At 32.5% G+C, this 14,816-nt stretch overlaps 1 protein-coding gene across 1 annotated transcript in view; it reads right to left on the bottom strand.

Annotated features, from left to right (window-relative positions):
- LOC117104671 overlaps window positions 1–14,816 on the bottom strand; it is a gene marked incomplete in the record, with an annotated part of 117,926 nt that overhangs the window by 71,598 nt on the left and 31,512 nt on the right. Inside the window, 5 exon segments of the mRNA XM_033245553.1 lie at window positions 3,485–3,595; window positions 5,117–5,221; window positions 10,762–11,083; window positions 11,729–11,877; window positions 13,951–14,226. Coding sequence (XP_033101444.1) covers window positions 3,485–3,595; window positions 5,117–5,221; window positions 10,762–11,083; window positions 11,729–11,877; window positions 13,951–14,226 — 963 coding nt within the window.

Genomic DNA, 14,816 nt, shown 5'->3' with positions numbered 1-14,816 from the left:
GTGTAACTATAGCGAGGAACGTTATCTGAGGGCCAAAGGCCTGAGCCGGGGGTGGGTATGGGAGGGGATATCTCTCTTCCCAGTATCCCCTCCTCTCCAAACGAGATTTTTTTTTTAATTGGGACTTCTAGATGGCCGGATGGCTGGAATGGGAAAACTAGGCCTTTTTTTTTTTTGGTCCGACTGCCCGATGAGCTTTGGCCAATGGGGGTGGAGGGCTTGACCAGACAGATGAGGGGGCTTAAGCATATGTACCAGGTATTAGATTTCAGGGATAAAATTAATTGAAAATGATATGCACTAAAAGTCTGATATAAAGTAAATAATAATTGAAAATATACACATTTTTCAATAATCATTTTCGCCATTTCATTTTATATTTCTGATGAAAATCGCTTATAATTTTAAATGTCTTGGTTTGTTGATTAAGCAGAAAATATCGAAGACCATCACTAAACTAAGTCAAATAATCCGTCCACTAAAACAGGTCACTTAGAATCAATCTCTGTAGAAGTCGATCAAACTGCAATTATTCTAATGCTCTACAGTACTTTTCTAGATTTGATCGGACAAAAGATTAATGAGAATTAAACTACCTTACTAATCAAATGTCAAGCATCGCATTTCTCAGGATTTCTGCACCACTAAATGTGCAGCTATGTTGTTGAATATTCCACATGTCACTTCTTTATACAATAACAAGATTTGATTGAACATTCCATACCTCAGAAAATTGCATTGATGACATCGACCATACCACTTAGAGCATCCTCCTATATTTTCCTATAGACAGGGATTAAACAGGGCTAAAACCCTATTACTAAAGACCTATAACTACTAACTGATATGATGGGGTTACAGTAGGCCTACTGTAACACAGACAGGGGCTGTGATAATACAAAGTCCAGGCTTGTGAGTTTGATCACCGGCTCCATCAATTGATCAGCATTAGCAGTCCCACACATGAAGTAAATGCCAAGCGATTTAATTGTGTTATCTTTGTAGAGATATTTCGCCGGGTTATAACACATATGAAATTATACGATGTTACAATATAAGATAAGTTCACTGATACCAGCCTTTACACACTGATATCTTGGTTAAATATAGAAACACTAAATTCCATAGCACCCATTGAAACAATTGTGAAAAAACATGATATGTGTTTATGTACAGCAGATATTTTTAAGACACTGATATATATTATTTGACAAAAAACTCAGAAACAGTTAATAAGATAGAGATTTTAAAACATTTTAAAACTGGGGGAAATATTTCATTTCTTCTCAGAGGGTCCCAATTTAGAAGAAGTCATTTCCAGGAGATCTGTTAAAACAAGCTTTCTTAGCACATCTAATTTTGTTTTGCTGCGTATGGTGTGATAACAATTAACACTGACTTCCATGAGACAAATGATAATAAAGGGGCAATACAGTAGTAAAAACATGCAGATTTAATTAATTTGCAGGGGATAGGTTATTTTCTGGGAGATTCTCGTCCAGTTGCGGGTGTGCGGGAAACTGTCAGGATTTCTGGGAGACTCGCGCAACTTCAGGAGACTTGGAATCACTGTCTTATTAACTGTCAACAAGTTCTTCCTCAAACACCCCTACAACGTCTTTAAAAAAATCAGTTGTACAATATAAAAAATTCCCCCCCCCCCCCTTGGCATAGCCTGGCTTTAAGGATTTTGTACAGTTAACAGTATAATTATAATCCATACAAACTCATCCTCACATAATTAGATCAATTTTATTGCTTGAATATGCTCTATCAATATCCTCCTTCTTGTCAATTATCAATTAGATTGAAGACTATTACATGTGGATCTACTACCTCAAATGTTTACATAATAGATAAGATCTATTATATGTAAATAGTAGTTCATAAGAAGATACAGCAAGTAATGCTATTATGATAATGTTAAATTTACAACTGGAGGCTTATTCTACACCCCATGTTTCAACCAATGTATCTGAAGTTCTATTGTCTTTTTTTAATTATTTATTATAACAGTATTTATATTTAAAATATGACTCACTCAGGAACCACCAAAGCCAACAACATGCTTAATATCAATATATTTATTTTATTTAGTTACTATAAATATTTAAAAATTGTTCACTTTAATTCACATTTAATTAAAAATTTGAATATCAAATTGAATGCCAGTGGTGAAATAAAAATGTAGTATATTTTAAGTAAATTGTAAGTTATAGTATGAGACAGAAAATAGAATTGTACAATAAAATATTTAAAAACTATTTTGATTCCTCAAACAACCTAGATAGAAAATCACCAGAGAGGCGCAGATAAACTGGCAGCAATACATAACGATCTATTAAAGATTATTTTCTAAGTGCTACAATAGAGTTATTTGAATCTCTAAATCATAAGCGTTACTGTTTTTACTGGTTTTATTTATGTGCATCTGTATCTTAGAATTTAAAGCACATAATAAATCTGTAGTCACACACACACAAAAAAAATATCTTAATACCAATAAATCATTTAAAATTTCTCTTGACAAATTTCCTAAACTGAAGCTTAGTATTATTTATTTGAGAATAAATGTTCAGGATCAGTAAATATTTTGGACCACGCTTAAAGAGAAACAAAAGAATCTTATATATTAATACCAAATAACTTTGACATATAATTTCTTCTTGACAAATTTCTTAAACTGAAGTTTATTTGACATCAATGTTTAGGATCGGTTAATATAGTATTGACCACGATTACACTAACGCTACGACAAAGATATTGCGTCCAACAGTGACTGTATCAATCAAAGGTGGTATTTTGTTCGGACATATTGCTCTACCAAGATTTAAACTGGGATTACTTGCATCAGAACGGCACGTGAGTGATGTCGATTCAGAATGCCTTGACATCACAGTTGATCTATTTATAGATTGTTGCGTACAAAACATCAATAAATGATGTTTATAGGTTATTCAACTTGAATATCAAAATACAGACTGCTTCACAATTATAAATATCAACAAAAATAATAGCATAAATGATAAGAAAAACAACATAATAAAATTAATTAAAAAAATTGGCGGAAAATAATTAATTTTTAAATAATTTGATTCAATGCTGATATTATTTAGAGTGGTGATACAAGGGTAAAATATGTATATAATACTGAAAATAACAACAATTTGGGCATTCACTCTAAAAGACCATTATTAATTTGAGTGTCAGTGCTAGAAAGACCCCCAACAAGGGGTCTAAGATCCTTACCAGGTCGTCCCAGTTCCACCTCAGCCCTATTGTTTTCAAAGACGTTTAAGAACAGGCACTTCTAGATGCTCTGACATAGAAGTGTTTCCCGACAGGTAGTACCGTGCCTCCACCACCAGACAGGATATATATTATTTGATGCTGCTATTGTTTTGAATAGAGACCATTGATACTTTGAAGGATAATTTGTCGGATACTATTATTGTATTTACTGAGACATTTAGGCACAATTTACCTGTGATTACTTGAACTTGGGGTGCAACGTGGATGTTGCGATCACGATGGACCACGTTACCTCCGACCTCATGCATCTGAACCAGCTCTAGCTTGGACTGATCAGATGGATCTAAATTGATACAATAAAAACAAATCATACAAAAATAAATCCAGTAATTATAACAACAATAACATTTAGATATTATATTAAGGTCTTTAAGACACAAGGGTTATAAAAACCGTACTTAACCACTGAATATTTTGGTAAATAAATATTTTTTGCTATCTTTATGTTCTTAGAGTGGGTTAATACTTAAATTAGTATAGTATCAATATTAGTATTATCAACCATCTTCTTATATTCTGTTATCTTAAGAGAGTCAATCAAGTTGGCTAAATATACTTATGCAAAATGCAAGCCATATTGCAGGACATTAAAAAAAATTACAAATAAAAATGTAAATACAAGACCATAAACAATTAGCAAAGCAATAAATTAGAACAGAAATCAGTATTCAATCACAACAGTTTTCAATTTCATTATTTATGCATGTTAAGCCACAAAGAAATAATAACTAATAATTATATAACTTGAAACAAAACCTCACAAAACCTACAAGCAATATATAACTTATCTTTTATAATATAAAAAAGAACTAGAAAGCAGTTTGCAAAACTAATAACAGAGAGGAATTGAGAGAAAATAGCATCTAAACTTACTACACAAGATACGGAAGGAATATCAATCAGAAGAGGAAAAGTTTACAAAATTACTATTAAATTTCTATTTAAAGATGTACTGTCCCTTGCAAAAAACCAAAAAAAAAAAATCATTTTTAAAATTTACTTGCCCATTTTGAAGTAACATAAAAATTATCAACTTGAACATAGAATTTAGTGTACTTAAAATATGCTTACCCTTAAAAACCATCATATTACAGCGAAAAAATGATAGAAACACTTCCAGTCACTGGAAGTGTTTCATTATCTTTATTATAATTATCCAGTTAAAAAATCAGGGAACACAATATTTTAATTTAATAATTTCTATGCTCAAGTTAATAATTTTTATGTTACTGCAAAATGAGCAAATTAATTTAAAAATTATTTTTTATGATTTTGGTCATTTTCAAGGGACAGTACAGTACATCTCTAAAGATACACCACCCAACCAAACATTAAAGAAAACCTAAAATTAAAATAAGACTCCACATCACATACGGCACAGATAGGATCTTCTGCGCACACGGTAAGTTATCAACATTTTAATAAGTCACATATCGAAAAAGAAATACATTTTCAATAACTTACATATGTTTTATTAATAATGTTTTACAATTGAAATTAACCTCAAAATATAATCTTTTTTTTTTTTTTTTTTTTTTTTTAAATATAAAAATTAACACATAGTGGTTACAATGAAAGCAAATATATACTGAATCTCAGACTGTCGCATCAAACAATTTGAGAATATCTTATATTGTGTTCACAATAAACAGGAATAGCAGGAAAGAAATAGTGTAAAAGAGCATAAGCAAGGATTAATATGCTGCATGCTACGACTATGTATGCATATTTATTTTTTTCGCATGCACTAATCAGAATCCAGGGCAAGGCAAGCAAATGCATCGTAACATCAATCAACGCTCACCAGTAATCAGTGCCACTTTCGCAACAGCTTGTTGCGAGCTCTGCACGTTTCTGACACCTGGATTTGATAACCTCCGTGCCGGAACATGTTGGGGGCGGGACGTTACTGTGAAGGGGTATTAGCAGATGCATAGATATATCAATATAAATATATATTAATTATTATTAAACTGTGTATCTAAAAATTAATGGGATTTAAGGGATGGGGGAAACTTGCAGGGACATGATTATATACAGTAGAACCCCTCCTTTGGGTCACCCATTAAGGGGACACTTTTTCAGCCACACAATAAGTATACCTTTTAACACTAAGACTAACCCTATTCAGGGGACACTCCTAACCAGGGGAAACATTTCTTTGGTCCCAAAGGTGTCCGTTAATAGAGGTTCTACTGTATAAAATGTTTATAATGTAATTAAAAATATATTTAAAAGTTAGAAGTTGGGAACTTGTCTAATACCAGAAAATTTGTTTCTCTTAGGAGCTAAAATCATAATTCAATTTTGGCCAACAACAACAAACAACTATGTCAATTGCCTCATTGTACATAGTAGGAAGATGATTCCACAAAAGTGAAGCAGAACATATTAGAGACCAAGAATTTGAGGCTAAAGTAGAGAAAACCCACTTTCAAGTTGATGAAATACCGTACTTAATGTATTTCATGTTGGTACCTCTTATCTCATGCTTCTCGGATATTGTACTCAATCATCACTTGATATTCTCATATCATAAAAACCGGGTTTCCATAAAAATTACTATAGCGTTTCCATTGCAAAGCAGTATAACTTTCCCCCGCATCAATTCATAAAATGGTGCTCAAATTTTCCAACATGTGTTTGAGACACAGTATAGCGATTTTATTTGAAACCCAGCCTTTATATAAATATATCACAAGTAACTTAAATATCATACCTGTACCTTACAACAGTAAACGTTTTTCTGATTATATACAGTATGTCTACCTACCATCACACATTCTTCTGGCTTCATGATTACATCACACCTTTATCTTATAAATTGCCCACCTTTGATCTGCTATTCAATAACCCATTAGATCCCATATATTATGCTTCACTGACTATATTAGTAACAAATAAATCGTCTTAACCACATTATGTATCCCTAGTAAGTTAATGTTACATGCAATTAACTATCAATCAAACTTAATTTTGTATGCAAATTCACATCAAATCACTTTCATCACGCACCAGAAGTTAAATGTATGTGCTGATTACAATCATTACAGTATAAACATGATAAAAATGTGTTCATTTATACATAAAATCATCTATGAATATGATCATGTTGATCCTCATTACTATAAATTAGCATATAACACTATTCCATAAGAATCCCTTTCTAACCTTTTGCAAATTGATGTCATAATCTTAATACTGCCTATTAGTATCATTGTAAGTTTCTGATTATCTGAGAAAAAGTGACCTGGATTTGTTGAGTTTTATAGAACATTCTAGGGTGGATAACTATTGTTTTTTGGCAGTGTTTGGATTGGGAGAATGTTGGCAATTATAGTTTTATCCAAGTAAGTGTTCACAGAATATATAAGCTTTGAAATATTAAGTATCTTGACTAGAATTTTGATATGATATGAAAAGGTCTTATTAGAGCTCAATGTGTGCTTCACGGTAAAAACAAAAAAATCAACTTGTTCCGATAACAAGTACCAATCTATTAATACTGTTTGGTATCTAATGAAATTAATCAATAATGATAAAAATTCAACAACCAACTATTATGAAATGAGTACTTCAAAGGCAATTTAATAACGACCATGTCCAAAACCAATTATAAGATGTAAGTTCATTGTAGCTTTGTATGTTTATTAACCATTCCGACACTATGTGTAAGATATAAGTACAGTAACAATGATAGACACACCTCAAAATATTCTAACTTAATTAAAAGTAGATTACCTTACCTAAATAAAAGATGGGCACATAAACCTTTCCTGTGTTATTCGCGATAACTGTCTCCTCTTTCTTCATTTAAATTGACATAAAACTTCTTAACAAATTTGCGAAAAAATGTATTATCACACAAAATTCACATTATTCCAAATATTGTTCCGTAGGATATAGCAATGGCAACAAACTAACGTCCGTTTGCATTAATCTATGCAGCTACTGTGATGACAGCAGACTACAGAACTCACATCCTGTTGAAGGTAAACACGTCATAAACACGCTACATTTCAAAGGCAACACCAAAGCCGATGGGCATTTGTGAACTATAATGCTCCAGAAAGTGCACTTAAGAATAGTAAACTAGTATATTTCCAAACGTTAAAATTTTGTAGAAAACTGTTAAAATGTCCAATTTCCTATTTTCTAGTAAACAAACGCAATTCAAGTACATGTCAATGTTACTAATGTAGTAGCTTTCGCGAAAAACATTAATATCACCAGCTTTGAAAAACATTAATGTCACCAACACGTCGCTATTACCTTAAATCACCATTCCCACGAGCTTATGTTATTCTACCATAAATGAACTAGTTTGAATGAAAAAATTCCTCGCATCTGATTGGCTATTGCCTCGGAATTCTGCAAGCTTATTGGTCAGCAACTGCCATCAGATGATTGTAATTCAAATTGATTACGCAATGCTTGATGAAATAACCGAATCTATGACAAGCAAAAAACCTTTTACCGCATAATTATCAGTTGATATCTACCGTATCTAATCTTAATATTCATAACGGACATCATGCTGCTATTAGAAGCTACCATTATTCTCCTTCAATTGCCTGCCATGGGAATCTCCCGATTCTGCCAAGTTGTGTACGAGTTTATCGTAGCAAATTTTAAGAAAATATTTTGTTGAAGAAAAATACAACCAAGAACAAAAAATACTATAAATATTTGTGAGGTGTCGCGACAAAGTGAGTCAAGATGTATGTCAGATGCATTTGATCTGAAAATATAGTAAATATTTCATGACACAGGATTCTGTATAGATTTAAATATCTTAAAAGTGTTTTAGGCAAATTTTATAATGTCCTATTTTCAGAATTGATAAGGAAAACAGCAAGTGAGTCATAAATTGTTTATGATGCTATTCTCCAGAGTAAATTTCAGACATATAAATTTTGAATTGATCATACACAGATTCTACTCAACCTACTAACTTAATTCAAAGACCAAAATGAAGTTTAAGATATTATTTATTTCAATATTAGCAGCTAGTTTTTCATTAGTACCAAGAGATCCAATTTGTGAAAGCTTCCATTTTTTAAGAGATAACTTGTAGTGATACCCCCAGTAACACTTCATTAATATTCTCATAGTGGCCAGTAAACATGGACTTTTTCCTCTGATTTAGTGCATAATAATTTTATTAGTCATTATTTTTTTTGTTTTCTCTTTCATCTACATTACATGCATGTTTTGTCTTGTCGAAATTGGCTAAGCTTCTGTATCGATTATGATAAATGGAATTTTATGTTTATTCACAATTTGGTACTGGATTATTACTTATTGTTTGAAGGTTTGCATGACGAAGTCATAATATATATTAATGTTTGCGGTACACCACGTAGATAGTTCTGAAAAGAAATGTTGTTGTTGGTTGAGAATATCTCGACGTTCGATTGAGTTGCTCCAATCGTCTTCAGGAGAATATTCTCCTGAAGCATTAATATATGGATTATTATTCAATATCATAATAATAATAATAATAAACATGTGGATGGATACTTAATTGACTCATTTCATCCAAACCTACAGAGAGCTAATTCCATTGATTCTAAAAAGGTATCATAAATTACTAAGCTAATAGTAATAATTATAATAATCATAAATTAGATTTACGTTTAACGTAACAACGCTGCTAAAGCACTGGCCATTAAATATATAAATTTTACACAATTAATAGTTTTTAAAGTAATACTGTAAACTTAGGCAATGCAATATAATAAGAAAATCCAAAGGAGTAGGGGCCTACACAAAATTGACCTTATATTGGTATAGCAACCAACTATCAATCAGTCTTAGGTTTGAATACTGATAGAGAAAATTTGTTTTTTACCTAAAAAATAAAGATTGCCATTACAAAACCAGCCTATACTGTCGCTGATTGTTAAACTAAGTAATTAGTGTAAAAATGTGGCGGTATTGTATACTTGAGGCATGTTGTGGCAAAATAGCTAAGCTGTAGCAAAAATTGAAAGTCAGGTTATTGGTGTTTTCAGATACCTGAGTATGTGATATTTAAAATGAGGGGTCCATTCATTCAAATTGGACATTTCAAGCCTAAGTTATTGGAAAGTGAAAGTACAGTATTCTAGAATCAAGATAAACGTGATTTTGAGTAATTGCCTTTCAAAGTCATTTGTGCATACATATTAGAATGAACTATCAAAATAACATTAAATAAACAATGTTTTGACCACTTCCAGAACTAATACTTTGGTACATGATTAATAAGACATTAAACTGTTGATTTATAGTAAAAAACAAATTTGGATTTTTAGGCAATTTTTTGAGCTCCCATATTTTATAGCTCATTTACTCAATACTGGCCTGTGTGACAACTTAACCATTTCGCCACGACATGCCTCACTTTAGTAGAGAAGCCATAATACTTTTACTCATAACTTTGGCAATGGTAAGTTGATTCCAGTAAATGACCAACCATTCTACAGCTTATAATATGGAGAATAAATAAGAATATATTAAAAAGTCAATTTTCTTTTTTTGTTACTGATGCCAGTTTTGGGATGGCAAGCCTCAAATATCATCTGGTATAAAAAAAATTTACTAATTCAAGCCTGTTCATCAAGTTTTATATCATATAATAATTTTTCCTTTATTAAAAATGTATTCACTTTCCTTTTCAGGTGATTTTAAGGACATCCATATAGGAATACTACTAGGCACATTATGTAGGCCTGGTTAAATTGTACACAATGTAATTCCATATTAATTGAATTCCATACAAACAATAACAAGCAAATCTACCACGTCCGTAATTTCTACGATTTGTGAAACACTGGTATTATTCCCTCATCACTCACCACTTTCTTTCATCCTTCTAACTTGTCAGAATAACCACATGCATTATGCATCACCATCATTCATTCCAGGTTGTCATCATATCATTATTTCCCATATCTCTTCTGGAGTTTAGATTAGAATCATATATGTATACTCATAATAAAAAATCTGTGGTATACCACAATGCAAATATTTATTAGACCTGTTTTTATGGTTCTGAGGTTCTGATCTCTCTTTTTTTTCGAGAGAATCTTCTCTGATAGACTGAACTAAATCCTCTTGCATAAAATACCACCAAAATGATGAAAAAATTTACGCAATTACATTCTAAAATGCTTCAGCTTAAAGGGCCTTCGTTTCCAGACCCCCACTAGACTAGAGAACATCCCTGGTCCCCACAAAGGGGGGGCTAGCACAGTTCCTTGGCTCTAATATATATCAACATCCTTAAAGAATGCTGGTTACATACAGGTAGGGTTACCGGCAACAATTCGAATAAAGCCTATATACCAATTGTTAGAAAAGTTTTAAAAAACAATTTAAGAAAAAACAGGAAGATACTATGGCATCTCCCAGATACCACCATTATAATAAGCATTAAATAAATTCATAAGAGATTTATTTTACCTGGGATTACTATTTGCTGCTTGGGACTCAGTGGTGCCTCTGGACTGGTGGGTATATTTGGGCCTGAGCTTTCACTTGTTGGGCTATGTACAATCCCATTTTGAACAGGCTTTGATGGCATGATGGGGAGTGTAGGTACCTCTGGTAAAATAATCGGTGTTGGGCTGTCGCTGGTAGGTGGCAGACGGTTGACGGTGGCTGCTGGGCTGGTAACGCTGGGGGCTGGCTTGACAAATGGTGGTGGGCTAGTAAAGGTGTTGTGGGCCTTCTCAACTGGTACAGGTTCTTCCGGTGACAAGGGCTGAGATTCAGGTGACTTTACCTATAGAGCATTTCAACAAATGTTGAAAGTATTTTTTCCGCAGTTTGATATAGAATTGATTATCATATGTGCAATATATTTTATATACACATCTGTATAAAATATCTCTAAAAAGATACAAATTACATCTGAATTATGCAATCAATCCATTATAATCAACTAAAAAAAATTGCATTTAGAAAATGGATGATTAGTGAAGGAAACAGAAACAAACTGACAAAGAAACGAAGGAAAGCCACAAAGCAGAGAAGATGAGAAAGCAAGATGAGAACCAAAAAGCACAAAGAATATGAAAGAAAGAATGAATGACACATACAGAGGAATTTTAATTTCCAACACAAACAATGGAATGGGAAAACACAGAGAAGAGTGAAAAGCATGAAAGTGATACATAGAAAGACACCTTGAAGGAGAAATCAAGCAAAGCAATGGAAAAATGAAGTGACTGGTTCATGCATAGGAAAACACAACGCAAGAAGAATAGAAAAGCAATGGAAGGCAAGAAAGATGTGAAAGACAAAAGATGAGAACAGAATGATGACAATGATGATGGTGAAGATGAAGACAAGGCAGAAAAGACAATGCACATAGAATGAAAGTTAATATAATAAAGGACAGCAAGATAACTTCACGAAATCCACTTGCCTTCTTAGGTTGGCTAAGGTCTATCCTAACTGGTTTGAACTGTTTTGTTACATCTCCTTTCGGACTCCAAACGGCCGGCATATCTTTCAACGTCCTCTCCTCATCGGGTTCGCTGGCGGTGCTACTCGTCTTCGCTGGTGACCAAAGAGCTAAGTGGACCAATCAAGTAGCAATATAAAATTAACAATAGAATCATCACACTCTTAATATGAATGCTTAGCTCTTCTTCGACAGTTGTGTTAAACTGATCTGCAGAACTTCACGAATGACTCAATCTGTATTATGTCAAATGGCTTAAAGAAACTGTATTAGTTATTTTTAATAACTATTGCTTTAGGAAAGAATGTAATGAATGTGACTCCAGAGATTCATATATATTTCAAATATCCATCGCAAACAGTAGCAGGCATTTATAAACGAATTAACATTCTTTCAAAACAATCATTATTTTCTTGATGATTGAATAGTTACTTATTTATCAATAAATTCTTTCATGATATTAAGTGTAACATCAAAATGTTAAGTATTTTTATTCAAGCTTTCTGATTTTACCACAGATAGAACAAATAAAATTATATTTTCTTATTTAGCAAATAGTTTGGCCAGAAACATCCTGACGGAGAAGAAAATAAAAATAAAAATGTGCATTGGTGAATGTAAAGAGTGTAGTAATGAGATGGTTAGTTGCTTTATATTTCTATAATTAGGTTGAAATATATATATTTCAAATATACATATTTTATGGTTACAAGGCAGTTGCGGACTAATAAAAATAAAGAAAAACATATATTTTTCTAGAATTTCCTATTTTTTCGTGGCAATGTGTGTGCTAACTGGCCAAAAGGAAGTTTTATTTTTATTTGAAATCATCATTAGTGGTGGACGACACGTTCGCTAAACAAGCTATAAAAAAAGTCTTGCCTCATAAGCTATCTAAATAACAAAATTAAATGTATTTATTTAATTTTATAATTATGTTTATTGAACTGGTCACCAGTTATTATAAATATTATTAAATATTATTTTCATCTACTACAGCACTATATAAAAGAATATTTCTGAAACCATTCTTCTATTTTTATTATAAACCACTCAGACGTTATGAATATTGTTATTATTATTGTTTAATTTATCCTTTAAGCTCATCATTATAAATTACTAGGGCAGATTAATTTGGCTTTTGGTGACCTGCTTTTGAAATTCTGACCCATATATTAAATTTGCCCAAGGGTGTCCAAATGTAGAAGGTGTTAATTGGAACGCTGGCTTAAAGGATCACTGCACAAGGATCTCTGAGAAGAGCAAACCTGTTGTCAAACACTCACTAGATTAGCTGGAAAAACTATTGCCAGCGACATATGCTAGTGCATATCAGTAGCAGATTAAAAGGGTGGGGGGAGATATTTTTCCAAATTATACAAAAATGGAGAACAAAAATTATATTCAAATTTAAGTTTGAGAGTATAATTTTCCAAGCATTATAATCAGGTAGTAAAGTAGCTGGCTACTAAGAAAACTTAAAGAAATTGGAGCAAGTTGCACATTGTATAAGATTGATTCCAAAATTCAATATAAAATCCTTTTACTGACTTATCACTGACTCTCAATCAACCCACATACATTAATCAACTTCTTCCCAAATATGTGCCTGGCTGTTCCCTACATTCATCTGATCTCAATTTAAATTCTGTCCCTCGCACCAACACTAAGACCTTCGGACACAGATCATTTTCATTTGCTACAGCCACACTCTAGAACGCACTACCACTTCACATTAAAAAATCAACATCAATTGCTTTATTTAAAAAATCACTCAAAACGCACTTATTCCAACAATAACATGAAGCGCCACTGATAATTACTTCGGTTTTTTAAATGGCGCTATATAAGTTCTTACCTTATTATTATTCTATACCCATTGACCAGGTGAATAATAAATTGTCAACTTTTATAGCGCATATTGTAAAGCCCTCTATGCGCTTAGCATTATTACCCCCCACCGGTCACTGCATCAAGCACATATGGAACACACACTCAGGCCCCATGGGAGAATTCCATAATGCTGCAGCTATAATCAGCACATGGTTGCGCTTGAACCTACCAGGTACCCACTTGTACTCCTGGGTGGAGAGAGACATCCGTAGGACACAAGCAACTTGCACAGCGAGAAACACTAAAGACCACATTATACTACAATAAACTGAATACGGACAATGCATTACCTGGCTTAAGTGAAGTACTAAATTTACGGGGTGTTGGGACTTGCACACTAGATGGTTTTGGCGACACTGCAACATTTGAAATTGGTGAATTTTCCTCGGTTTGTGAATATGCTGGCGGCGGAGGGGGCCATTCGTCCGATAAATGCGTACCATTCATTGTTGCATGCGAGTGATTGGTTAATGGTGCTGGGTGCATCACTGCTTCTTGTCTTGTGATTGGCTGATTATTATTAACTAACATTTTAGGAGATTGTGCATATTGAACTGTAGGGGCTTCTGCTTGCATGAAAGAAAGAGAAATAGAAATCATAAATGCCACATTTTATTTTTTAGAGCTACTACCTATCAGCTGACTGATTTCATTGGTAACAAATAATGAATCTACTGATTTAAAAGATTTAAACTGATTTGATAGAAAATAGAACATACACTTGAAAGTTTAAGAAGTATACATATCAACTTAACAAACTAAGTAATTATGTTGATATAATTAATAATTAAAAGAAAAATAAATTTCATTTGAAAGAAAATAGTACATGAAAATTACAATATCTGGCAAATTATTTCAATGTAACAATTAAAATATTAAAATTTCATTTTGACCAAAATAAAGTGATCTAGACATGCTTTTTGGTCATTAATTGGTCAAAAATATTTTTCGTTATTCAAACTTTTACAAATATGCTAGTCTTGTTTCACAATGCAAATGATATAATTATAATGCAAATGATCCATAGTACAGTATGATTTGCATGTCAAAATATCAAATTATTAGATGACATTTACAGACATTCAACCACCTGTCATATATAGCAGATGTTACTAAATCCAAATGCTAGGGAATGAGTTAATGACTTTCTAAATCT

Source organism: Anneissia japonica, unplaced genomic scaffold (genome assembly GCF_011630105.1).
Source record: "Anneissia japonica isolate Jap-2015-1 unplaced genomic scaffold, ASM1163010v1 scaffold287712_len2945570_cov188, whole genome shotgun sequence".
Taxonomy (NCBI): Eukaryota; Metazoa; Echinodermata; class Crinoidea; order Comatulida; family Comatulidae; genus Anneissia; species Anneissia japonica.
The sequence above is the reverse complement of the archived record's forward strand: the minus strand, read 5'-3'. Positions and strand labels throughout refer to the sequence as shown.